The sequence below is a fragment of the Prunus avium genome, chromosome 4 (genome assembly GCF_965620075.1).
Source record: "Prunus avium chromosome 4, drPruAviu1.hap1.1, whole genome shotgun sequence".
In the NCBI taxonomy this organism is placed as follows: Eukaryota; Viridiplantae; Streptophyta; class Magnoliopsida; order Rosales; family Rosaceae; genus Prunus; species Prunus avium.
In genome coordinates, this window is record NC_142287.1 from 21,731,689 (window position 1) to 21,759,044 (window position 27,356).

The 27,356-nt window shown below is 35.6% G+C and overlaps 3 protein-coding genes and 1 long non-coding RNA gene across 9 annotated transcripts; 2 read left to right on the plus strand and 2 right to left on the minus strand.

Annotated features, from left to right (window-relative positions):
- Positions 1-195: 195 nt before the first annotated feature.
- LOC110758129 (uncharacterized) lies at positions 196-4,109 on the plus strand. 6 transcript variants are annotated; one of them, XM_021959921.2, is made up of 8 exons: positions 196-1,200; positions 2,408-2,467; positions 2,582-2,688; positions 2,756-2,857; positions 2,937-3,023; positions 3,103-3,213; positions 3,345-3,440; positions 3,556-4,109. In XM_021959921.2, exons 1-8 carry the CDS (start codon positions 1,065-1,067, stop codon positions 3,928-3,930), a joined length of 1,074 nt encoding a protein of 357 aa, XP_021815613.1. In that variant the 5' UTR covers positions 196-1,064; the 3' UTR covers positions 3,931-4,109. The 6 variants fall into 6 exon arrangements, with proteins under 6 accessions (XP_021815613.1, XP_088108314.1, XP_021815611.1 ...); XM_088252188.1 differs by having other exon boundaries at positions 3,109-3,213; XM_021959919.2 differs by having other exon boundaries at positions 197-1,200; positions 2,931-3,023.
- A 3,199-nt stretch (positions 4,110-7,308) lies between these two features.
- On the plus strand, positions 7,309-11,475 carry LOC110758163 (OTU-like cysteine protease family protein). Its single transcript, XM_021959969.2, has 9 exons — positions 7,309-7,666; positions 8,570-8,653; positions 8,760-8,805; positions 8,945-9,053; positions 9,412-9,503; positions 9,598-9,660; positions 10,240-10,355; positions 11,035-11,110; positions 11,215-11,475. Exons 2-9 carry the CDS (start codon positions 8,589-8,591, stop codon positions 11,269-11,271), a joined length of 624 nt encoding a protein of 207 aa, XP_021815661.1. The 5' UTR covers positions 7,309-7,666; positions 8,570-8,588; the 3' UTR covers positions 11,272-11,475.
- A 481-nt stretch (positions 11,476-11,956) lies between these two features.
- On the minus strand, positions 11,957-13,660 carry LOC148295025 (uncharacterized). The gene is made up of 2 exons (XR_015835429.1): positions 12,845-13,660; positions 11,957-12,507 (listed from the first exon to the last, which is right to left on the minus strand). It is a non-coding gene; the product is annotated as an uncharacterized LOC148295025 (long non-coding RNA).
- A 1,155-nt stretch (positions 13,661-14,815) lies between these two features.
- On the minus strand, positions 14,816-19,287 carry LOC110758132 (uncharacterized). The gene is made up of 3 exons (XM_021959924.2): positions 18,701-19,287; positions 17,723-17,845; positions 14,816-16,806 (listed from the first exon to the last, which is right to left on the minus strand). The coding sequence occupies exons 1-3, from the start codon at positions 19,094-19,096 to the stop codon at positions 15,268-15,270; spliced, it is 2,058 nt and encodes a 685-aa protein (XP_021815616.1). The 5' UTR covers positions 19,097-19,287; the 3' UTR covers positions 14,816-15,267.
- Between the last annotated feature and the right edge of the window lie 8,069 nt (positions 19,288-27,356).

Below are 27,356 nucleotides of genomic sequence, written 5' to 3' on the forward strand. Positions count from 1 at the left end.
GTAATATCGTACTATTCTGTAATTTCTCCAAGTCCCCATCACGATGGAACAAACAATCTTGTAAACAATGCCCTTTTAAAGTTGTACCTGTCTGAAAGGGTACTTGGGTCTTTTCAAAGTATGAAAGCGTAACTTTAGAATGGGAGAAGAATATTCAAAACTTGGTTCAAAAAAGCAAAAAGCAGAGAGCTCAGCTCTCATTATTCAGAGTCAGTAACTTCTGACTCAGCTGAGAGATGTGCCCATAAAAGATGAGCTGAGCAGAAGTAAAGAATTAAGCTCATTACTCAGAGTCAGTTCTAAAGAAATGTTAACTGGAATTTGGAATCCAGTTTCTGGTTTCCAATCTGCTGGTGGAATCAGTATTTGCATTGCATGCTGCTGGGTGCTCTCCTCCAGAAGCTTCCTTCCTTCCAGCATATATAGATAATAGCTCTAGAAAAGTAAATAACCCTTGTTAGCTGACGAGCCAGTCCACCAAGTTCTGCAGAATTTGTAGTCTCTTCCTTTCTTTTATTTCTTTTTTCTTTTGTTGTGAACTGAATAGAAACTTCATATGTTAACTTTCCTTTTTATTCTTTGCTTCCATTTAATGTGTGGCTATGAGTTTTCTGGCCAATAAATAATACTACATACATACTGTTTGAGTTGCCTCCTTGTGTTTTACTGTCTGTTAGTTATTTAGTCTCTGCATTTCTGAAATTACAGCTACAATAATAATAATAATAATGATAATGCCAGTTTGATTTAGTTTTAATACCATTAAAATGTAATTTAGTCAACCTGGTAATGACTTACTATCGGAGAAAAAAACCAATTACTCTCATGTCAATGTCATCCCCAACTTGTAATTTGTTACACGGAGGATTGCAACCCAGGCAGACATGGGATTTGGAAATCCTTTTCAATGGTAGCATGTTTGGGAGGTCTGAGCAACGAGGAAGTTTCCTTGAAGTTTTTGGAGAATTTAAGAAGAAATAAAAAAGCATAATGGTGTCTTCACAACACAAATCTTCACCTCTTCTTATTCCGCGACTCTGTCTGTCCTCCGGAGAATTGGAACCATGTTGTGTCCGACTCCTCCTCAGCAGCAGCAACCTCAATCTCTGCAAAACATGGCACGCAGCCAGTCCTTGTGTCTTCAACAATCTCAGTCTCACCGGACTTCACAACGCTGCCGCTCTTTAAACTACAAATCAGGTGTTTTTTTTGTTTTTCACCTCTAAATTTCAATTTAAAGGTCCAAATTAGGTCCTCATACATTAGACTAGCCGCTCAAAATTTAGCAAGAATTGAATTATTTTTCCCTTTTTGATATTTAGAGGTAGAGATTACTGTTTGGAGTTTGATCTCAACTGTTCCTTCCTTCCAAGTTTGTGGATGCGATTAAGGTTGTTCATTGCGATTTTGAACCCCAAAGGCAGCACAAGACCACGGGCTTGTGCTTATTGGCCTGAGAAAAGGCCCTTGCTTAGGAGATATCCTCTCTTTCTTGTTGGTTGAGCCTGATCTACGACCACCCTCTCCTCTGACATTGGAGTCTGCTTCTTCTTTTTTTCTTTTGTTGGCTGTCTATACCGCACCACCCGGAGATGCACTTGAGATAGGGCAGGGAAGTTTGTGTAGTGGGTGGTGGTGATTGGTGTGAGAACATAGTACTATAACTAGTGAACTTTTATATACAATAGGCTTACATCAAGGGTTGACCTTAAGCCCTTGTATTTTTTTCCTTGGCTATGGACGACTGTTATGTTATTCGCATATGACATTGTGTTAGTTGATAACACCAAATTAGGGTTAATTGTTAAGCTTAGAAGCATGGAGGACTAGTTTAGAATCTAATATGTTATGTTATGCAAGAAAAAGCACTTGGTATATGGAGTAACTTAGCACAACTAGGAGTTGACAAGAAGACACAGCAAAGATTGATGACCGCATGATCCCTAAGAGTGAGCATTTTTGGTACTTCAAAGTTTGACTGTCCATAATGAAGGAGAGATTGAAGTTTCATGGACGTTAGTAGTGAACTGCTTTTGAATTTTTGTATCACTGTAATATTGATGCTAAGTTGAAGATAATTTTTTATGGGACGGCTGTAAGGCGAGCTATGTTCTATGGTTCAGAATTTTGGGCCATCAAACAGCATGTTTCTAAAATAGTAAGTGTAGTTGTGATCTGGGGATGTTAAGATGGATATGTAGCGGCACTAGGAGGCACATGATAAGAAATGAGAAAATCTTAAGTAGGTGGAAATAGTTTGCATAAAGGCGGAGTTGAGCTGAGCTTAGCATTTGTACTTTGGTGCAGAAGAATTACCCTAGCAAATTTGTATAATTGTTTGCAAAATTCGTCCATGTATTTTCAGATTACAGGACTTACTCCTCTCCCCCAACCCTGTATATTGTAGGAAAAGATGCAGATTACAGTCCGGATTTCTCAAAAGCCACATTTGAATTTATGATCAAAGGTCAGTTTCCTTGAAATCAAGATGAGCAGAAGTGTGGTTTTTTTTTTCTCTCTCTCTTTTTATTGAGTTATTTGTATACATGATTTTTATTCATTGAGTAGTTTGGTTGTGCAGGATTAAATAGTTTGAACATTAAGAAGAACCTCAGCAGGTTGCCTTTGCTTAACAAAAGTTCCCATGATGACAACAGCAACCATTACAAGCAACAATACCAGACTACGGTAATCATGATAAAATCATTTTTGTTTCATATTTTTATACTTCTTTGAACCATTTTTATAATTTCAGGGATCTGATGATTCCAACCCCACCGAGTCGCTTTTATTGAGCGTTAGTCCCCACGCTGCTGACACTGACCAAGACGAGCCGGGTAATGTAACAAGGATAGTGGTAAAGACTCATAGCCTTAATTAAACCATTTTTTTTCTCATACATTCTTGCAACAACTTGAACTTATTTTCAGTTTCAGGGCTCTGTAGATTCTGATCCGAGTGTGTCTCCTTTACCTTGCATTAGTACCCAAGCTGATACTGTCTATGATGGGCTAGACAGTGCGGTAAGGATAATGGTCAAAGGCCATAACAATAACAAAACCAAACTTTTAACTTTGACATTATCTTGCAACACTTTTATAGTTCCAGTTGAACTTATTTGCTCAGGGATCTGATGACTCCAACCTCAATGAGTCGCTTTTACCAAGCAGTAGTCCTCGCATTAGCACCAACTATGACGAACCGGGCAATCTGGTAAGTGAAGTGGTAAAAACTCATGACCATAATCAACTCCCTCTTTTCACTATTTCTTGTGCGATAAGCAGTTTTATGATTTTAATTTAACTTGTGAATAGTTATAAGGCTCTTACAGTTCATAATGGCAGGGCCCTTCTGGTTCAAATCCTAGTGAGTCTGCAGCAATTAACATCGGTTCGCAGGATGAACATAATGATGTTGGCCAGCCACATCACCGGACAAGGGTGATGCTCAAACCTTATACTCATATTAAACTATAGCATTTTGTTAATGTCTCTTGTGAGGTTTATTTGGCACCCATTTTAATTTCAAACTTAAGTGATTATAACTTCTATGTAGGTAACTGCCTTAGAGTTGACCTTTATGCTCGTTGGTTTCAACCTAGAAATGTTGTCAGCCGGTTTCGATCAGGTTTCCTCCACAAGTAAGCCTCTTTATGCACTAATTAGTTTGCTGTTGGCCATAGCGGCTGTGCTTACTTGCATCCTGGAGCTCATTCACAATGGTATAAAGCACAAAGATGCTTCTCCGAATAGACCTGTTTTTGGTACGTTGCCTGACATTTTCGGATTGGGACTTGCCGTGATTCAATGTGTTTGCTCGGCAGTGCAGTATTATTTCCTCCATCATCATCATAGTAATCCAATGAAACTGTCCCCTGTGCCTCTCTTTTTCTTCACATGTTTGGTGGTTTTGAAATTAAAAGGGAACTAGGGCCACACTGTTTATATATTCAGACGCTAAAGCTTATGACAGTAGGCAATATGTTTCATGAGTTCTGTATACGTATCGATTACGAATGCAAAATAGGAAGCATGAGAAGTATTTATCTACTTTGTTCCCTGGATCTATGCATACTTCTGGAGATTTCACTTTATTGTGTTTGTGTATGTTCTGATGAGTTTGTCTTCCTCTCTGTTAGGCTTTCTTGTGATTTGTTCTGTTTGGCTTTTAGAGCATCTCCAACCGATATGTCAAAAGTGCCACATAGACATTTAACAGCTAGAAATAACATCTCACATCACTCCAACCGAATTGTCAAAGCTGATGTGGAATGAAGGTTGGAGGTTTAGCTGTTATTTTTGACATACCAAAAACAAGATGTCAAATGAATATTTTATTATTTTTTAAAGATAGCTGTCTGCTACTTTCATTTATTATTTTCCTTTTTTATTTTTTTTTCTTCTTTATCTTGAATGATTTGACTGTTACAATAATTATTTATTTGACATATCGGGTGGAGTGTAAAACTGTGTAAATATCAAATTGCCACATCAGCCATCAAATTTAAATTTGATGGCTAATGTGGCAATTTGACATCTTATACAGTTTTACACTCCACCCAATATGTCAAATTAAATTATTATTTTATTACATTTCAGTGTTGATTTATTTACTACTTCTTAGAATATAATTTTTATATTTTTAATTAAAAGGAAAATAAAATACTAAAAGACAATCAATTAATTGAAAAAGAAAATACTACAAGAAAATCAATTCATTGAAATATAATTCACAATTCACCACCTTGAAGAATTTTCATTCTAAGTTGAGAATAATATCTATGGGAGTTCTTTGAGTAGAAGATGATGAGAAACTAGTGAAGTTAGATTCGTTTTCATGCTTCTTACTCATTGATTCTTGCGTTTGTAACCACTTTGGTTGGTAGCTCAATTCACTGTAAGGAAAAGAATTTTTTTTGGTATAAAAGAAGAACTGTGTTTGAGCACAAGTTCTTATACATATATATATATATATATATATATATATATAACCTTTTGACGAAAATGAAATGAAAGAGGTGATAAACAAAAATTACATGTACGATAGGAGGAAATGGTTGTGTTTTTAAAAACAATTGTTCAACGGTAGGAAATAAACTGGAAAGAGGAAAAAGGAAAAAAATAAAAAAGGAAAATAATAAAAAAGGAAAATAATAAATGAAAGTTACAGCCAGTTGTCTTTAAAAAATAATAAAATATTTATTTGACATCTTGCTTTTGGGCTGTCAAAAATAACAGTTGAACCTCCAACCTTCATTCCACATCAGCTTTGGCAATTCGGTTGGAGTGATGTGAGATGTTATTTCTAGCCGTTAAATATCTATGTGGCACTTTTGACATATCGGTTGGAGATGCTCTTAGTTGTGCCTAAAGTGGGAGAAAAAAATTGATGAACCGGTGGAACCAACCAAACCGGACTGGTTGGGGTGGTTTAGCTTGGTTATTTATCTCTCTATTTTTATATGAGTTGAACTGAACCGGCTTGAATCAGTTGGGCTGCAGTTTCAGTTTTGTTTAGAATCGACAGAACCCAATTGGACCATTACTTTTAGTTTTTCATTTTACATGTGTCACACATTGTAGAAAATGAGACACTAGAAATATAGCTCCAATTAGGGTTGTTTGTATCCATTACATCTTAGGGCTCATTTGGTACACATGACTATCTTGGCATGGACTATGCTTAAGGACTGTCTTGGCTTGGCTTGGCTTGGTCTAAGTTGGATAACACTTATCATGTGTTTGGTGTACACTTGGACTAGGACTAGATTTTATTTTATTTTTCAAAACTATCTATATATATGTATATATGTATAAATACATGTATTATGTATGTGTACATATGTATTTTATGATATATGTGACATGTATGTATATATGTATATTATAAATAATATAAACATATATATATATTATATGTATGTACACATACATGTATATACATGTATATATATATATATATATATATATATTATATTATATTATAAAATACACATATATATATATATATATATATATGTATTATACCCATGTATATATGTATATTATATATATACATTATACATATATAATATATGTGTATATAGGTGTATATATGTATATTATAATATATACATGGGTATAATACATACATATATATATATATGTATTTTATACATGTATATATTTATATTACAATATATATAATACATATATAATGTATATGTGTATATATGTGTGTATATGTATACTATAATACATACATGGGTATAATATATACACATATGTATATATACGTATATATATGTATTATAATATATAATATATAATATATATTACATATATACACGTATGCTATTATTATTATATTAATATGTATATGTGTATATGGGTATATTATAATAATAATATACATGTATATATGTATATGTATATTATATATATTATATATGTATATATGTGTATGTATATATATACATATATACATATATGATATATTTATGTGTATATACATGTATATATGTACATTATAGTATATGTGTAAGTAAGTTTAATAATAATAATATATGTTATTAATTTTACAATATAATATATGCATTTTATACATTGGTGAGCATTGAGACTAGCTAATCCCCCCTTTCCATATGGGATTAGTAGTCCCCTCCTAAGGAGGTGTTTTTGGTGGGCCCGGTATTAGCAATCCCATCTAAGATTAGGATTAGATAAAACAAACATGGTACTAAATTTAGTCCAAGCCAATCCAAGCTAATCCTGTGTACCAAACGAGCCCAAATCTCTTGAAAAAAAAAAAAAAATCTCTAAATCTGGTAAAATTACATCTCTATATAACTGTTCGTTATTCGTCAAGTTAAGCTCAGCAAGTGCAATGCCATCCAAAATAGTAATTTTGTTTTTATATCGGGCGAATTTAATTTATATTTTCAATTTGGCCAATTTCATGGATACAAATTAATAAATATTTTCATCCAATTTCTGTTAAAAGATATAATTTCTGTTACGGGAGCGATATTTTCGTCCCAGCCCCCTCACCTAAGCCACACAGTCACACAACCTCCACCCTGTTGCCCACTTCTCTTCCACTACCACCTCCTCCTCTTCAATTTTGATAGTCTTTCAATTGGGTTTCTGGGATTCATGCACCCAAAATAAAGGCTTGAATCGGTGATCTGATAATTTTATTGAATGAATTGAAGGGTCTTGAGGTAGTTTGAATTGTGAGCGAATTTCAAGGACGGGAAGAGGTGGGTGCTGCTACGCAGGGAGGAGGTCAGGGAAGGGGAAGAAGGGGAAGAAGGGGAAGGGGCATGAAGGTCACGAGGGGTGGTTGCTGCTGCTATGGTGTTGGTTTTTTCTTTCTAAATTTTATTCAGTTAACGGTGTTAATTCAGGGTTAAGTGGGTGGACATGTGTCAAACAATTAGATAGGGAACACAAGGGTACATGTAATTTGGGGACAGCAGATCCGCTCCCGTTAAGGTTCAGTGGGACCTGGGCATCAAGTTCAAACTTGTAATCGAACTCTCCCGATAAAAGGAAGGGAAAAGAAAAAAGGAAGACGACATCAAAATACAGAGGCCATAGCCAAAACCAGGCAGGCGACCACCACCTCATCGTCAAAGTATTGGCTCAACTACCGTTAGCTTATTAACCAAAAAGGAAGAAACAGAGTGAGTTCTTTTTCTTATCTGTTTTCCTCTTCTCTTCCAAATTGTATCATGTCTATTTGAATATGCTGCTCTTGGTACAAATACTATTACTGGATCTGGAAATTTCATTGCCACATTATTTATTTGTCATCTTTTTTCAATTTATGCTTTTGGGTGGTTTCAAATTCAGCTCTGGGTTTGTTTTATAGCTTTGGTATTGGGTTTCTGAGTCTGAAGGTTGGTTTCCTTTGTGGAATTATTTGAGGATTTATTTCGATAATATGTTTTGTTTATGGGTGCACATAACTGGGTGGTTTTCTGGGTAGGCTTTTGACATATTAGGTTCATTTATTGGCACCTTAAAGAACTGATAAAGAGTATGGATTCTTTAAAGTTCATTTTTTTTCATTCATTTCAGATTCATTCCTAATACAAATTTGTAAAATTTCATTTCTGTACACTATATTTGTTCCTTTTCTTTTAATGTTTTCAATCATGGCCTGCTGCTACCACTAATTGAATCTGGTTCTGGTTGGCACTTGGTTGCCTGCTGCTGAGTATGTGATGCTGGGTTTTGTTCGAGTCCTCAGCCTTCCTTTTTTTATTTGTCTCATACTTGTGTAACTTTAGGATTCAGTCTTAAGGAAGTTTTTATGTGTAATTCTTTTCGTTTTCTGTAGCTGTTTACTCTTGATTGGACTCCTATCTTTTTTTTTGGTATCTTAATAATCTTTGTTCTCCTTTCCTTTGTAATCACAAATGGTTCCTTCTTCACACAAACCACTTCTATGGAGTTCAATGCTTTTTGGGTCCTTATTTTTGTATTAAATATTCATGTGTTTCCTTATGTCAGCTCTTTGGCTTGTGCTTATCTATTACAAAACCATCAACATTTGAAATATTCAAATTGTTAAAATGTTTCAGGTATATAAATTTTTAAAATATGGAAGGTATTGTAGTAAGAAGGGTTATTCCCTCAGACAATAGTTGCCTCTTCAATGCAGTTGGGTAAGCTCCAATGCAATCTTCTATTCTATCCATTGTCTTTTGCAATGAACTGAGCTGAGTCATTTAAGGTCAATTTTTCTATTCAATAGTCATCCTTCATTTGTAGGTATGTTATGGACCATGACAAGAAAAAAGCTCCTGAGTTGAGACAGGTATGTGAACATTCAGGGATTAAAAGTACACAACAATAGATAAACCATGAGTTTTTGTGCATACATAGCTCCATGTTTGTATTAAGCATGCATAACTGCGATACTTCCTGATCATTTTGTGGTCATCCATGATGTGAAGGTTATAGCAGCAACAGTAGCAAGTGATCCAACTAAGTATTCTGAAGCATTTCTCGGTAAACCAAATGAAGAGTATTGTGCTTGGATTCTTGACTCTGAGAAGTGGGGAGGTCTGTTAAAAATAGATAAACTTTCCTTTTCCTACGTATATGAATATTGGTTACCGAACAAAATGCAAAATGAAAAGCTTTTCCTGTGAAAGTTTTGGTTATTTCTGATAGCCAACTAAGTATCCAAACCTTAATTATACAATACCAGCTTATGTCTTCTTCTACAGTAGTGAACATTGTTGATATATTTGACCAAGTTTTTGTGCCTTGACGGTTCAAGAAATAATTTGTGTAGCCACTTGTCTATAAGATTAACTTCAAATGTTTTTCTTCTATTGTTGAATTCTCTGTCCCAATCCAGCACTGGGTTACCATTAGATTTCGCTTGCTGAATGTTATGTTGAAATCTGTTGTACAGGTGCTATAGAGCTTTCAATATTAGCAGATTATTATGGGCGTGAAATTGCAGCATATGATATTCAAACTACACGTTGTGATTTGTATGGTCAGGTTAGCATTAGTAGTGAATTCTCATGTATATTAATCTTGTCAGCTTCCATTTCTGAATGTTTATGCTCATTTTTGTATGGGGTACTGTTGACAGGAGAAGAAGTATTCCGAAAGGGCTCTGCTGATCTATGATGGGCTTCATTACGATGCTTTAGCTGTATGTGGTTCTGATGATTTATGTTAATTTTCTGTTTCTTAGTTTTACTGATTATCAATGTGGACGGATAATTAAGAAGTGGCTTCACTATGGCCTCAAGTAGGGCCAATTTTTTGGAAATATGCGGTTTCCTTATTTTACCAAAATGCCCTTAAATAAATCCAAATTTTCAACATCCAACCAAGTTCCCCTTTTTTTTTTGAGTTTTTGAACATGTAAGCACATAGGACTCAAATAGCCTGAGAGCCACACCTCTGTATCTCCCTAACGAATCTAATGTTAATCTCTTTCACAACAACACATACTGCTCAAAGGCTATTGAATCTTCCCTTTTTCCCACGCTCTCTTTACCTATGTGCTGAGAGACTCTGCCTCGTAGGTCTTGTCTCTTGCTCTTTTCGAGTTGTACTTTTTCCTGATTTATAATTGATGTGAAATAATTTTTCAATATATGTTAAAACGAAGATAGTTACTGATTTTAAAGCTATTTTATTTGTAAACATTTGCTCTCCACTGTTTGTGATTGAGATTTAATTTTTCCAGTTAATGGTCATTGGTTTCTGCATTGTATTGTATCAGATGTCACCCTTTGAGGGAGCTCCAGAGGAGTTTGATCAGACTATATTTGCAGTTAAGGACAGTACCATTGGGCTGGTTGAGGGGCTCGCTCTTAATCTTGTGAGAGAGCAACAAAGGTAGTGCTTATGGTTTCATGGTGGCTTATATCCATAGTGCACGCACAAATACTACTACGCATAATATGTGAAAACATGAAATGTTCCTTAGGCTTTTAGTCTGGAATTAGCACGTTGAGATGATAAAGGATACAGAGCATGTGATTTAGGGGATTATTTCTACACATGTAGTTCAGTGTGCAGAAGTTTTCTAGTTCACTTTACATCAACCGACCTTGTTTACAAACCTATACAAGTTGAAGAGACAATAGTTTTTAACCTCTAGTACACAGTCTTGAAAAAAATTTCCTGATCTCTATGTACTGAGGGCATCCTAATTGTTGAACCTAAATGGTACTACAGTGCATGCTTATTACTCTGTGCATGTAAAGTCTGGTTTATGAACATTTCAAAATAATAATCAATAAATTTGTTCTCGACTTAAGATGATTGAGAACTTAGGGCATGTCAGATGTGTTTAGCCTGTATGTAAAGTTTTCAATCCATGCCTATCCAATAGAAAAAAGGGGATAAAAAGATTAATTTTCTGTGAACTTTTTTCCGGTGTTTTGCTGACTAAGTTATCAAAATGCTTGAGGTCATGCGTGTTTCGTTGCTGTTAGTTCCATTTGTGCTCCTACTACTCTTATAGCTCAGGTATACCATGATTATGTCTTAATACCATGATGCTGCTTCTCAGTAAAAGGAGATACACCGACACTGCCAACTTCACTTTGCGCTGTGGGGTGTGCCAACTTGGACTAGTTGGCCAGAAGGTTATTTTTTAACTTACCTCTTTTGATTTTCTAAATGTTTGTGGTTGTGCGCATGAGATTTCCTTTATTCTTAGTATACTGAATAAATTTTTATGAATATTCAGGAGGCTGTGGAGCATGCACGAGCGACAGGGCATGTCAACTTTCAAGAATACAGATAACAGAAATATAGTCCCAATTTCATTCCAGTGTAACTCCTTTGTATTCACTTATTGTTTCAATGTCTGTCAAATAAGTATAATGTTGGATGTTGCGATTTATGTAGTCTGGGAAATGTTGTACTATACCAACAAAAAGAACAAACATAGAAAAATACTGTTGTTGCAGGTTTTACCATCATTTTATGGGTCTTATGTTCTGGTGAATCGATTGAATACCCTTTACCTTGTTTGTTATTGCCCTCAAACTTATTTGATTCTTCTTCGTTCTCCCAAGAAAATCCATTAGCTCAAACAAATTTATACCTCAACTTTGAGATGGTTCCTGTCAGCTGGTTGTTTGAAATCGACAAATTGGGAAACATTTTAAGACCAGTAATGGCTGAAGAGCTGAACTCACCAACCAGGCCAGCATCATTTACAGTGATTGATGTCAAACGGCTATTACTACAAGCTATCCTAAACCAATTCAGGGGGAATCCATTGGAGACAAGAACTTTCCAAGAAGGGTCTGCATTACGCCTTGTCTATATAATGTGTAATGTATAATGTATATGGCCAAAATTTACCCGGAAAGTAAATTTTAACACAGGAACCAACTTCCTCAAACAGATAGAAAATATAGAGCTAGAAACAAATTCCAATTAGAGAACAAACAGAAATAGAAACTTCACTAATATCATTCAACTTGGAAAAAATTTGTTAATTCAGAATCTCATCCTGAATTTCTTTATTCTTAGAAATCAAAGAATTGCTAATCAATCAATTACAAAGTGGAAACTGTAACCTATACATCATATCATATACAACAAATAACAAAGCCAAGGTGGCCAGTTTCTATACTTCAAGAGCAGATCTCGCCTTCGTTTCAAATGCTGCTGCTGATGATGATATTTTTTGTCTTACAAAATCAGCAGTAATTACAGCGGAATTCATCACCAATTGAGAAACTAACCTCCCTCCAACATTATTATCATCAACCAATGCTCCAGCATTAGCATTTGAAGATGAGCCTACTTTCTTGCCACTAGACTTATTCCCATATGCATCCCTTTGGGAAGGAACCTCATCAAGACTTGTCGGAACGGTTTTAATTGGTATTTGTCTTGTGCCAGATACTTCAATGTGTTTCTTTTCCTTATGGGGCTTATCTAGGCATTGGAGATGATACGACTGAAGGAATTTTCCACCGTGCTTCAGGTTACCCCCAACACAGCACACAAAACATACATGGCATACCTGCAAGAAAAAGAGGCAGGTGAGACAGAATAAAGCAATGACCTTAAAAACTAAGAGAAGATCTTCATAGAAACCTAAATTAAAGAACCAAATCTAAATGTTCATCTCAACTAGATACGCTTTAAAGGGTCGGTTGAATAGGGCACATTCTGGTGGTATCTGGTAATCCCTTAAAACCTTTTTCTTGTCAGTATTTTTTCAAGAACAAAATTATTAGAGGAAAAATAGGGAAGGATGGATTATTAAATTATCTACATAAAGAAGATTGACATACAACATATATCCCTATGAAACAAACTAAAAAAAGTGAACAGGTTCCAACTTTCTAAAATCTCACCGCAGAATTTCTGTTGTAATGTTCTGATGAACGCTTATCAATCAAATGAACTTGCAAGTCTGGTGGTTTGCTTAAAGAAGTATCATCGGAGCAAGAAAGATTGAATTATGGCACTCATGTCCCTGTACAGGATCTGTTCTTGATTGCCGCTTTCGCTTATACGTTAGCAACACTTTAAGTCAATCGCAGTGTTTGAAAAGTCGGCCCAGGCGGCTAGTCAGTCGCTAGGCGGGCGCTAGGCGGCTGGGCGGTCGCTAGGCGGGCGCTAGGCGGCTGGGCGGTCGCTAGGCGGTCGCTAGGCGGCTAGGTAGTAGCTAGGCGGCCGGGCTTGCAAAACCCAAAATTCGCACAATTGTTGGACAGTGAGTGAGAGAAAGAACTCGCTCGCTACTTTCAAAACCCAGAAATCACAAATCGTTGCAGAGAAGAAGAGAGAGAACTCGCTCCTTCTTGAACCCACAAAACCACTCGATCGTTGCAGACAAACAGAGCGACAACTCGTTGCTTCGTAAACCACTCGACCCAAAACTCGCCTCGCTCGTTGCAGAGAACAGAGAGAATGGGAAAGAAAGAGAGAGTTTTGGAAACTAAGGAGTGCAGTGTGGTGTTCAGGATTTAGGGTTCGCAGAGAAACAGAGCGAGAGAAAGAAAGAGACGATAAAAGGAGGGGAATGTATGCGTTCTGGCGCTAACGGTCTTCTTTTTTATGTTCAAAATGAAGGTCGGTGCTGTGCTGTGACTTGGCTGGTACTGAAGCTTTGTGAAACAAACTTGTATCAGTAATACGCGTCATAAAGTTAAAAAGCCACGCGTAAACATGGAATTAAAAAATATATATATATTCTTTCCTATTCCCAAATGGAATAGGAATAGGAAACACAAAATTAAAAGGTAAAATAAGAAACACAAAATTAAAAAGTTTGATTTACTTATTTACAAATCAAAAAAATATTTTCAGACCCAAAATTTAAAATCTTTATTCATTTATATTAATTTAAGGAAATTTGTGTTTAAAAAGAAAAATTGGAAAGTTTGTCTATGATTAAAAAAAAGAAGTGAAAATTTAAAACAATTTTAATTATGTAAAACTTCTGCCATGGATGGATGGTAAAATACCTTGATAAATTAAAGAAAATCACTTGAAAAAATCAAAATCAAAATCAATCTACCTAAAACTTCTATGAGTGATGGTAATAAAACATCTTTAACTAAGGAAAGTTTTCTTTTATTATCAAATAAAACATTAAACGAAGTACTTGTGAACATTAAAATCAATTGAAAAAAAATAAAATTGGAAAGTAATGTTGGCTAGCTACATTTTCTTCTACTTTTCTACCTCTACCTTTATCGATCACCATTGTCACTATTGCTGGTTCTAATAGCCAATGGCTGATTTCTTTGGTGCCGTGATGTATTTCTTACTTTATTCTACAACTATTAAAAAATAGGTGGAAAAATTAACCATGGCCCCTGAACTTTGTTCCACTTTGCCGTCCGAACTTTCAATTTGTTTTTTACCTTCTCAAATTTGAGTTTGTGTCGATATCCCTCAAACATTCAGCTTTGTTGATACAACTTTCCACTAGTTTCCATCATGCACAACGCACATGACTAATTTTTGAGGCCGTATACTTCAATTGATGTCTTAAAGAAGCATTGACTCCAATATTCTCAACTTCAAACCCTTATTCTCGATTAGACACGCAAGTTATGAAATCGGGTGAGAGGCTCGAGTCATACATGGTGAAGGTGAGTTAAAACAAGTTTGAACTAAAAGGGACAAATTGGAAGTTCTAGGAATTTTAGTACCAAATTGGAAATTCAAAGAGCAAAGTGGAACATTATCTATAATTCAGGGCCATTGCTCAACCTTTTCAACCAACTTAGCTATACCAAAAGTATTTGTTTGGTACGTTAGTAGCACTTTTAACCAGTATGGGTTGTCAGTCTTAGTTCCTATTGGACCAGAGATTTTCCATTTCCTACAAGAAACTAAATCGAACATTTCTCATAACAAAATACATATTACAGATAGGGAAATGTTTTCGTTTGTCTCCCATTGTCCTCAAATGGTGTCCTCTGGACTCAAAATGATACAAATAATACGACTTGATTTCTGGATCACTTGCAAAGACCCCCAAAACAAGCAGAACCGATAGCCCCTCATTTGACACAAGATAACCTAGCCTGGTTGTTCATCCAGATTATCATGGAACTGTGAGCATAGCATAATTATGGGTGTAAATTGGGAAACAAGATGTGAGAGTCCATTATCATCTGCATTATTCAGACTCTTCATCCCCACCACATGCGAGCAGTTTCAAGTAGCAGAAAGTTGGTACCTTGCACGGTGAGAAATGGAACTACTTATTTTTGTCCGGGTTTGTGAGTATTTTGGATGAGCAAGCTCTGCCTCGCTACTTCTAGATCTTCTGCTTAAGCACATGACGCAATTGAACTTTTTGACTGTCCAACCTTGCCTCCAAAAGCTTTGCCTTCAAACTATGCTTCTGCGCCCCAAGAGGAATGCACCCTTTCATTCCTCGAACGTGATTCCCTGACTCGGGAGAACTCCACTGCCCCACTAAATCAGAGGGGCTAAGCCCGCTTTTACCTGAACCCCGATCCGGAGATACGATACCCCCAGTAGATATCCTTCCATTCGAAAGCCTACCATTTAGTCCCTCTAAAGAGATTATCTTGTAGTTGTCCCCGTTATTTTGGCCGGATCGCCAAAGCCTTGCTATTGATGATACCTTCTTCATCTGCTTTGTTGGTACCGAGCAAACCTCACTGATTTCAGTAATTGGTGTTTCCTCACCTTCATTGTCTTCCCATTCTGTTCCACTCTCTGAGACATTACTCTCTCGGTGATTCTTATTGACAGATGGGGCACTCCCATCCGGTGAGTAGCTTGAGCCCTGATCCTCAAGATGGCTCACAGTTTCCCATCCACTCTCATCTTCTTCTATATCACCATTATGACCAACATATGCAATTGGATGTCTTTGTATCCGGTCCTTGTTGATTCCATTGACTTCAGGACTCACAGTACGAATTTTGGAAGCATGGCTAGCAGGACTGTAGGCAACACATTGCTCAATCTCCCTCTCATTAGGCTCACCAAAATTAACCTCTTCGAACACGGAAAAGATATCAGGATTTGGGGGTTCATAAGAAACGTCCTTGACGTCTTGAATATTCACAGTAGCAGCAGCCTGTCGAAGAAACTCTGCTTCTCTCATTTCCTTCACATCTGGGGTTGCACTTATTGACCTCAGAAATTTCTCTAGATCTACCACAAGCTTGTTCATCAGAGAATACTTCTCCTCAACTGCCACCTTAGCATCAACCAGCTTCATTTGAACACGTTCTTCACGCCAGACCTCAGCCATCTGTAACATCTTCCTTTCCTCTTCCACTTCCTCTCTGAGTTTCATGGATTCTCTCTTCAATGCTTCAACTTCAGCCTTGTCTTCTCCAATTTCCTTAGCAAGCTCATCACATACTTCTTCAATTAATTCTCTCGCCTTTCTTTCTTTTTCGTAGTCCTGCATGTATCGCTTTGCTGATAACTTGGCATCAGCAAGCTCATTAACCAATTTGGAATTGAGAATTTCAGTTCTCTGACGATTTTTCCTTTCCCGGTTCAGTTCAGCCTTGATGTCATCAATAAATGCACGGACTTTCTCATGCTCTCTGCTCCTCCATGAAACCCTTTCCTCACTGACGTTCCTTAAGAAGTGTTCAATTTTCTTTTTTGAGGAACGCCGATCCATCTCAAGCTCCTGAATTCGAGCTCGAGCCTGCTCTAAATCAGCTTCAAGTACAGATACCACTGATGCAGCACTTGCTTGTTGATCAAGAAGCTTCATTTGGCTGTAAATTTGTCGTACCTCATCTGATGTTTTCAAGCAGACAGGATCCCATTTTGTTTGCCCCTCCATGGCAGAGTTGGATAACTGAAATTAACGTTTGAGATAAAAATTAGAGGCAGAAAAAAATAAAGACCATAAATTGCTCCAGGGGGAAAACAGATCTCAAATAAGAGATGTTGAGAAACCAATGGAAATGAAGGAAAAAGTTAAACAGATTAGACTGCTTGTTCTAGAATTTTAAGTAAATAGATATGAGTTATTCTCTAATAAGATCGTTAAATAAGGACATGTTTCCTAGCCGGCTGAGGTGCACCTGAATGCATTTCAGTCGTCCATATTTGATCTAATGGTTGAGAAAAAAGACATTAATAGAAAATAAATCACATATAACATTAAATTTTCATATTTCTCCCTTTTCTCTATAGTTGGAAAGTCCACCAAGCCTTGTTATGCTTCTCCCTCTCACAAAATTCCATATTTTCCCCCTTGTTTTCCATCAGACACTGTTGCTAATTAAAGACCTTACATCTTTTGATTCAATTAAAAGAATATGGTATACATCTATTTACACCAAATTTCTTATACAAGTAAATCTTTTCTTCTTTATTTTCCATCCAATATGAGCATTAATGTCTATTTGCTTCTATGTTTAAATACATATTCCCACATGAGAAATCCTAAGAGTAACACTGCTTCTATATTTTCCATAACATTCTATTCATGTGGAAAACAAGAAAGATGATTGGATGAACCATCTTTTACTTTATTTTATTCCCGAAGGAGACGGTTCTTAATAAGTATATAGCATCAATCCTAGAAAAGTAAGTCATCTACAGCAGGGTTCTACCAGGGAGCTTGACTTAAATGGAGCTAAGCATGTGTGACTCGTGTACAAGACAATAAAGGGATCGTGTTGTACTGAAGTTCATAACATATGATGCTCATTCAGAATTTACAGATCATTGACAATTCATTGTAAGTGATTAAGGAAGAATCATACCTTGGACAAGAATCCATTCCTTGAGGTAGAACTAGGGCTTTGTAAAAAATCATTTGCTTCAGAAGCATATGCTTTGCTGTTGCGATTACGGAGAAACGGTACGCCGATATGGCCGACGTCAGGCTGCATAGAAGACGACAACATTGAAACTCAAAATCCACAGTATACAACAGCATAAATACCGGCATGTTGAGATTAAGGCATATTATGACATAGATGTGCTAAAACAGCACGCAAGGACTATCTCAGAACATATCAAAGAAAAGTGTAATGACCTGGAATTTTCATAATGCATCAAAGAAATGCATAAATGTCCTACCACTGTATCACCGTATCTTACAGTTCCATGTTAATACATTCAGATTAACTTGAAGCAACGTCACGAATCTTATTTAAGAAAGCAGTTCTGAAAATATCTCAAAACCAATTAATTACCAAACTAAGAGATACTCAGCAGGAAATTGATGGAAACTTACAGGCATTACCACCTCAACACAGATTTCATCCTAAACACTTAAGAACACAATCATCATCACGTTAAAAAGATCAAAGAGAACCATTTCATTCTAAAGCTTTAAAGAACACAATCTCTGTAAGATCAATCAACCCAGAGAAGGCTTTTTCTTTCTTTGTAAGATCAATCAAATCTTGAGTGACAATGCTTGGTTTCTTAAACCCCAAATTAAAAAATAAAAACCAAGAAATATATATCATGAAGAAAAAAAAAACAACAGTACCACAAATATCAGCACCAATAGTCTTTATCCAACTTAAAATTGCAAATTAAACAACACCAAATGCATTAACCATAATGTTTTTCAAAAATAAAATACATAAATAAATGAACTTTTTGACAAAAAAAAAGGTCAAACTTCAATGAAATGAGATTTCATCAAGGTTTCGAAGAAGACCCATTTTACCAAAAACTTTCAGATCTTTGATGACCGCAAAGAAGATAACTTCCGAGACCAAACTCACCTGAAACCCTAGCTGACCAGTCCGCCCTGGTACACCCGAAACAGTTTCCGGCAACTGCAGCCGCCATAGCCCGGCGGCGAGCTTCCTGGCCGACATGGCGACCTCTCTTCCCTTCTTGCTCTTCCTCTTCCCCCCGTCTTCTCTCTCCTCCTCAGGGGCATTTTGGTCTTTTCTTCTATCCCCGCGGTGGTCTTCGTGGCCTTCGTCGATCTTCCACTTGAGCAGAGGCGTCTCGGGTCGGCTCCGCTTCCCGGCCGGGAGTCCGGCCCGCTTCAACCGGGCCGAACCGGGAGCTCGGGTCTTTCTGCGAGCGCTGCTGGGCCTGTGTGGGTGAAGATCCGAGTCTGGTGGTGGGAATGTCGACGAGGGGTGGCGGGGCTTGCTGGGTATTTTCATCTTCTTGAGTGAGATTCAGCCATTTAGAGAGAGAGAGAGGCTATGAGTGTTTGTGTAAAAGTGTTTGTGGTGTGTGTGTAGTGTGTGAAATGGGAAGGAGGAAGTACAGAGCTGATGAGCGTTACAGAGAGAGTGAGAGAGAGAGAGAGTTTGAGGGATTTTGTTTGCTGGAGAAAATGACGCACAGAGACACAGAGACAAAGACACACGCAGAGAGACAGGTATAGAAATACGGTGTAAGAGTAGACATACGAACGTGAAAATCTATGTATTGTATTTTCTTTTCTTTTTTCATACGGTCAACTACTTGGACATCGAGGTTGTTGACATAGACAGCTACTATACGACATCGTTTGGAAGAACACCTTCTAATTTGAAGAGTATTATTATTAGCGTAGAACTTTTTAATAACCAAAACGAGAATCTATAAATAAATTTATTTTGGAAATTACAAATATTAACCCTTTTTTTAAACCATGCTAGGTCAAATGTTCGATTCCCTTCTATTGCGACAAGCAAAAAAATCTAAAATAACGAGAAATAAAATCATATTAATTTGATAAATTAAATTACTACCACAAATTTTCTATCAAATAGGACATTTCTCCAATGACAGAGAAAGCAGATGCTGAATTGATTTCATATACCATTTTTGTAGGTAAAGCATTATGTCCATTATAAATGGCCTCCCATAAGATATTGTACTAGTTTAATTTTGTCAAGATAATTAAGTTTTGTGGACCTTTTTGGTTCATTAAATGCTAATAAAACTAGACTCATTATGTGGAAAGCTTCCCCATTGAAAACCCACCATGAATGATTGGATGAAGCGCACTACACAGATGTTATGATTCGAACTCATGATCTTGCATGAGGCAGCAATTACTCCAAATCATTATACTAGTACGGGGGGTCATTTGCTTGATTTAGTATTTCCAAGCCACTATGAGTGCATTTTTCTTTTTCTCTTTTGTTCAAATTATAGAGGATATTTACAACGAGATGACGCACCCGCCATAAAAAACGTGCTCGCCACAACAGAATTATCGAACTCGTCACAAATATATACTTTTTCTTTTTGATCAAACAAATAGATATACCTAAACATTTGTATACGCATTCCTCATTAGAAGGTAACAGTGAAACAGGTCGAAATACTATTTCCTTCTTTAGTTGTATATTTTAAGTAGAAAGTGAAAAATAATTGCAAGCAGAAATCAAACAGTTATTGTATTTCTTTATACATATATCGTGGGATTACTTAATGAGCATGCAAAATCGGGTCATATCATTACAATTAAGAAGAACACGTGGGGGTAGGCTTATGAAGTAATAGAAGTAGAAGGGGATACAATCAATCAATCAACACACAAAAAAAAAAGTCTTTGAGATTTACCCTACGTGAATAAAGTCTTTTTCATAAAATTCCAAAATTCCAAAAACATAAAAAGATAAAAACGATAACAATAACAAAAGTTATATAGAAATAACGGCACGGTCCAAGTTCTAAACTTACACACGCTATTCGGATACTGGGACTCAAATCCATGATCTTTCCTCGAGGAACCTTTACTAATGAGTATCATATCCGTTTGCATTTGATTCTCTAAATTTCAGTGCAGCTCCTGTGGACAATTATTATTTTGTATTTTGTATAGAATTTTATAAAAAAAAAAATAGGAGAAATTATTTCCAAATGCTAATAATAATAATACACGCGCTCGAAGTGAGCGTGGTGTTGCCGTTTCATTTTTGTGTCTGCTACTGCTATTTAATAAAAAAGGAAAAAATGGTTTAGATTTTGTAGGTTTCATGAGACGGTCGCAGATCTACAATCTACTTGTGTTGTTTTCTGTATTTTTATTGTCTGTTTTTTTATTTTTTAATTCTAGTTCCACAGCCAAAAAAGGCATCCGAGGGCGTCACCACGTGGATGCTCCACCGGCATACACGTGGCAGCCATGGCCAAGTCTGCACGCATTTGAATCCTATGCAAAATTTTTGCTAGGCGACGAATGCACCCACATGGGCAGGGAAGGAGGGAAGGTTTTAACTCGGTTCGTGAGCCGACCCACATAAACTAAGCTTAGCACGGTCGATCTAAATCAATTATTTTAACTCTCAATTTGGACAATATTTTTTTGGTCAACCATACTTAGGCAGTTGCCAATTGGGAATCCAACCAACAATCTTTACTGTAAATTGTAATGTTAATGTTAATGTTGAGGGATGTTAGGGACAGTCGCTCTATTAATAGCGGATAATATGTATTAATGGCTAAAAATTACTTACACAGTCTCATAATGTATGAACAGTTAAAGTTACCAACGTGCATGCATGAGTAACTATTCTTAGTAATAGTATAATCCTTAAATATTTGACATGTTACGTTGTCAAACTGTTAATCAAATCTCACATATTAACAACTAGTTGCAAAGTCACATGTAGGCTTGAGATGGCATTGATCCCTCCAATCTAAGGTATTTTGAGCATTACGGAGAAAAAATATATTTCTAGTGACGCCCCGGCTAACAAATACTCGAATTATACATCTATTCCTAATATTAGAGTAGATTCCAAATTCGAATCCTACATCCAGTTAATAAAAAAAATTATCTCATATCAAGTAAATAACTCACTTAGTTGATGATATAAACAGACAATCTACAAGATAAAAAAGTTATCACACGTGGAATAACATAATTAGTCCGTTTCACACGAGTATTTCTCCTATACGAACCCAAGGGCAATATGCTAAATGTGGGACAAGGTAAACTGGGCCCCAGCTACAGTCAGTCCTGAATTGATCCAACTGATGTGGGGGCAGCAATGAAGTGCTATGCAAGAACTAAGTCGAATACGTTTTATCCAATCGTATGGAGGATTTGAGAGAGTTGGGCAGTAGTGCATTATTGTTCTTAGGCTGAATTTGTTTTCGGGACAGTACATAATATACATATATTATTAATGGACCCTCCCTATTGCCTATCGATATCAACAAATAGTTTGGTTTCGATATGAATCTGGTTTTGATTTTGAAGCATTATTGTTTCTTAGCCTAAACATTGAAATTGAAAGTTATGTGCGAGCTTTTCTTCATTTCTGTCTCCATCTTTGCCCTAGAGGGAGACAGCTAACTACAGAAGGCTAATGTTTTCTTTCCAAATAATTTAACCTCATATATTATATGTGGTCAAATTTTCATCAAGAGCAAATATACTTATATTAGATTAAAACGACATTATTTAACAATCTGATAATATAACATGTTAAATTTTTTAACGATAGATATTACTGGTATAAGAAATTTTGTTTTTTGGTCACTACTGACATTGACTATACAATGGAACATCTAAAAAGCCGAAGCATGACTATGATGGTAGGGGACTGATAAAAGTAACTTGTATTGGGTTTGATTTTAAGGGGGACGACGACAATTGTCAAGAAGGAAACGTCGTACATCTAAACACACTAAAAAAAGAAGATGCTTAATGTTTTGTAGCTCTTCCCAAATTTTCTATACGCGTGAAAACTCATCTCTCTCAAATTAGCCTATAAACCGTGAAAACTCAACCTTTTTTTTGGGTATGAAAACGACAATTGTGAAGGAATAAAGACAATAATAATTATCTGTCATCTTTTCAATTTTTGTAATAGTGTGTAACAGTGTAAGGAAATTTTATGTTATAAGACTATACGTTGTTTAAGTATATTTCACAAGATCCAACAAAAAAAAAAAAGTATATTTCACAAGAGTGTTCTAACCTTTATCTTTTTTGGGGGTAAATAAAAAGTGCTTAACCATTTCAAATCTTTACCGGAATGGACAAGCCTTTAGGTATTGTGTGAGTGGCTTGCATGTCTTGGAGAGGTGAGGGCGGCCACGTTTGGTGGGGACTCCATTATCATGTTTGAGAATTATATAGGTTTTTAACATCATGAACACTTAGACACGTCTATTATTTATGAATATATATAGTACTTGGGACATGATAAAGAAGAGGCCATTGGTAGTTTACCAGTAACCATCTAAGCCATTCCCACGAAACCTTTTTTTATAATTTGGGCACATAAATGATGCCAGACATTACAAGAGGGTTCCTTGGGTTTTTGCTCTTAAATTGTAAGTTCTTTAAAGTTTAGTTTCCTACAAGTCAACAACCATGATTTTTGGAAGGAAGAAGGTGAGGCTGATGTTTGCCGCGGTTAATGAGAATCCGACCGGCCGGTGGAATTAGGGTGACAAAGGTTACTTAACAAAGTGATAGAGTACAAGCGAGATCGGTAATAAAATAACTCATTTCTCATTCACCTTCACCACTTGACTTGAGCATACCCAAACAGATTCTAAACATTTTCTTTTGTTGTAGCATGAAGCTAGTGAGCATTACGTGGGCAAAATTTCCATTGAGCAATTGTTAGGCCAAATATTAGTACCAATTTCTGCCCTTCGGCCATTGGCGTCAAACCAACTTTTGAAGAATTTTTAGAAACTTGATTGCAGCTTGGGTGAGAACCCACCATTCGAGCAACCTATTAGGGAAAATAATACCAATGCCCATGTGAACAATAGGCCTTAGAGATGGTTATATAATTCAAGGGCATTGGTGTGATTTTTCAAACAAAATTAATCATGCAGGAAACCTCTTGATTGCTCGAGTGGGTTTTTTTAATTTATTTTATTATTTATATTTATATATTTATAATTATTATAATTATATTTATTTTTTTAATACTTGACATATTCCCAAGGGTGATCACATGCACAGATAAAACAAAATCTTTTTGGAAAGAAATTATCATATCACATGATTTTCTTTTTTTCTTGTTGAGAAAATCACTTTAATTTTAGATATGTGTCTTTTCTTTTCTTTTTCTTTCCAAATATGTGATTTCAATTAATGAAAACTACTCTTTTTTTTACGTGACTGTCATGAGTCATGACCCCATAGCTGGTTGCAAATATCTGGAATTATCATCACTAAAGAGGATAGTAAAAGCAATTCAAATGATGTTTACCTGATATACGAAGTGGGCTGCCTCAGATCAATCAATGTAATCCTTTATTTTTTGGTCTACACATCAATCTAGTCCCTTCTCTTCGTCAAGTTTGATCATGTGACCAGCTTTAAAATGATATTTTCATCAAAATATAGCTCAGTTTAGTTCGAAAACTCATGTTTTTGCTCAACAATGTTATCTTCTCTCTATTAAGAGTTTTAATTATATTTGGGTTCCATCGAGGAAAGCATCTAGTCTTTTTGAGAAAATACATGAGTTTATTTATTTATTTTTTTCATGGGTAGACATGTTGCACTATGACGAAAATACCGTTTTAAAGTTGGTCACGTGCCATTACGTGACTAATTTTACCGAATATTTTGATGGAATGCGATCAGAGCGACCAAACTAATAAAAGGGTTTGTTTGGTTGGAATCTATATCAAATTAGAAGGAACTAAAAGGGACACATATGCATGTACCCAAGGAACATATATAGTGTAGATATAAGTGGGATAAAGATGTTAAAAGATGTTAATATCATAAAAATTTGAAATGTAGTACTGCTCAATGATCACAGCACCTTTGGCATCATGACTTGTATGGGCCACCATTGAACACAGTTGTAAGCTCAATGCCTCTTCCAACTTCCAAGGCTCCAAAAGTAAAAGTAGTATCACTTACCTATGAGCTGCAAAATCCACCCTCATTGTCCATAAGGTCCAAGAACTACTGGATATTGAATTTCTGACATGATTTGGCAGTTTAATGTCAAGCCCAGAAAGGCATATCTTCTGAAACTTAGCCCACATGTTATGTTTTGGCGAGAGTGACTAAAATGCCATGCCGGCAATTTTGGTTTTCTTTATTTTTGGAACTTTCTGTAAGCTTTGGTTAAATATTTAGAGGATCTTAAAACTATGAAGTACGTACGTACCTTTCTCTGAAATCGTCAAATTACTAGATTAAACACTAAATTACGAAACCGAACAAACGTCGAGATCGTATCATTGTCAAACTTAATCATCACTTGGTTAAGCAGAAACTCAAAGATAAGGGTTCAAGTCCTTGTTCCTTCTACACACTTAATCAACTCAATCTTATCTTCACATATATATATATATATGAAGATAAGATAGAGTTGATTAACTCACCAAAAAATTGATTAAGAACAAGTTTCTATCAGATAATAACTTATATATTATTTTTTTCATTTAAAAAACTATTAATGATCTAATTATTGCTGAAAAGTGAAAACTTATAATAATTTTTCAATCAGGATATATATAAATTATTGTTCGGTACTAATATACAGTTTCGTGGTGTAATTTGTTCACTTGTTATAATACGACGTGATCATTAAATAGTACCACCCACTTTAATTACTTCCCAATATAAGAAATCAACACTACCACCAAAAAAACAAAACAGTCATCAAATGTTACCAAATAATGATGATTATTGCCAATTTTTTTGATAGTGCAATGAAACAATGTGCCGGTCAAAAGAAGAGATCACAATCTCATGTGAACATTTTGGCAGAAATCTCAGGTTTGTGGCAAGGTATGATGAGCCAGTTTTTCAGTGGAAGCTAGCTAAAGTTGGATAGTGTGGTCCATATATTCATGTGAGGTACCACGACTCAAGAAACATGTTGGGAACTCTGTCGAACACTGTAGTTGAGCTATCCACCTTTGGTAGTAGGAGGCCAACTCTTGGTGAAGCTATTAGGGTATGTTTGGTACGCTTCATTGGACTGGACTGGACTGGACTAGGCTAAATAGCACTCGAAACCCATGTTTGGTAACAGACGGGACTAACTTAAATGAGACTATATAGTCCAATAGTGAAAAAAAGGCCTCACTCGCCCGTCTAATATAGTGAGCCCGAAAAGTGGTTCACTAAATAGCACGTTCCTAAATAGAACACGCTAGTCCGACTCCTCTCTTTAAAAAATATTAGGATTTTATTTGTTTTCTTTTTATTATTGTTTTAAATTTTTAATTGGGATTTTTAACATTTATTTATTTATTAGGTCAAAATCCGTAATTAAATTTAAATATTACAAGAATTATTTTGATATTGCATTTGACCACATTTGTATTTGGAAAATCAAACTATAATAATTGACAAATGCTTGATATTCTTTTTATATTGAAACAAGTTTAATAATTCATGATGTGCTGGAAAATCAAACTATAATAATTGACAAATGCTTGATATTCTTTTTATATTGAAACAAGTTTAATAATTCATGATGTGTTGCTTTCTTTATCGCAAGCAATTATTACCTTGTTAAATTATATTTTTCAGTTTAAAGTCAAAAGTCAAATATACAAAAATTATACACACACACACACACACACATATATATATATATATATATATATATATATTTAAAATTATTTTTTACTTGGTCTTCCATGAAAGACGTAGAATTATATAGAGTGAGTTTAGCTCCTTAGTAATGTTTCGACCAACAAAAAATAGAAGATTTGTAGTAGTCTTGGGGCAAGGCTAAGGAGCAACTAAGATAAATCTTGAGAAGCCAAAAAAAAAATATATCAAAATTTTATTCTTCATAAACAATCATAATTTTATTTGTTTTATTGTTTTAAATCTTTGAATTGTGTTTCTTTGTAGCATTTATTTATTTTTAGGTCAAAATTTCAAATTAAATTTAAATATTACAAGAATTATTTTTTAGTCCGACACAGCACCAAACATAGGTCTTCACTATTTTTACAATCCAGCTTCTTAGTCCGACGCAGCACCAAACGTAGGTCAGTACTTAATCCAGCTTAGTCCAATCCAAGCTAATCCAAGACAGTCCCAGGATTTAGTCAAGTCCATGACAGTCCGCCGTACCAAACGACCCCTTAGTGGACAGCAAGTTGTAGCCAAAACAAATAACATGTCACGTTGGTGACCCAAGTTTTTGGTTTTTGTTTTTATTTTTTTTTACGAGCAATATAATTTGGTTGAAGCTTTCTCGTGAATTGCAGTGCTTTTTTAACAAAGAGTGTTTTTCAGAGAGTGTCCAGCACTAGCTTCGACTCAAAGAATGGTTCTATAGAAAATACTAGAAGCACAACAAACTCTTTTATTTTATAATCTAGATACACTTTGAAGATTTTATACGAAATGTTGTCATGAGCACTTTTAATTATTTAAAAGCAACTGAAATATGCAAAGCCATGTGCTGCAAACGTTCCAAAGTTCAAATATCTAATTATATATTGGTCAGCCTAACTAACAAA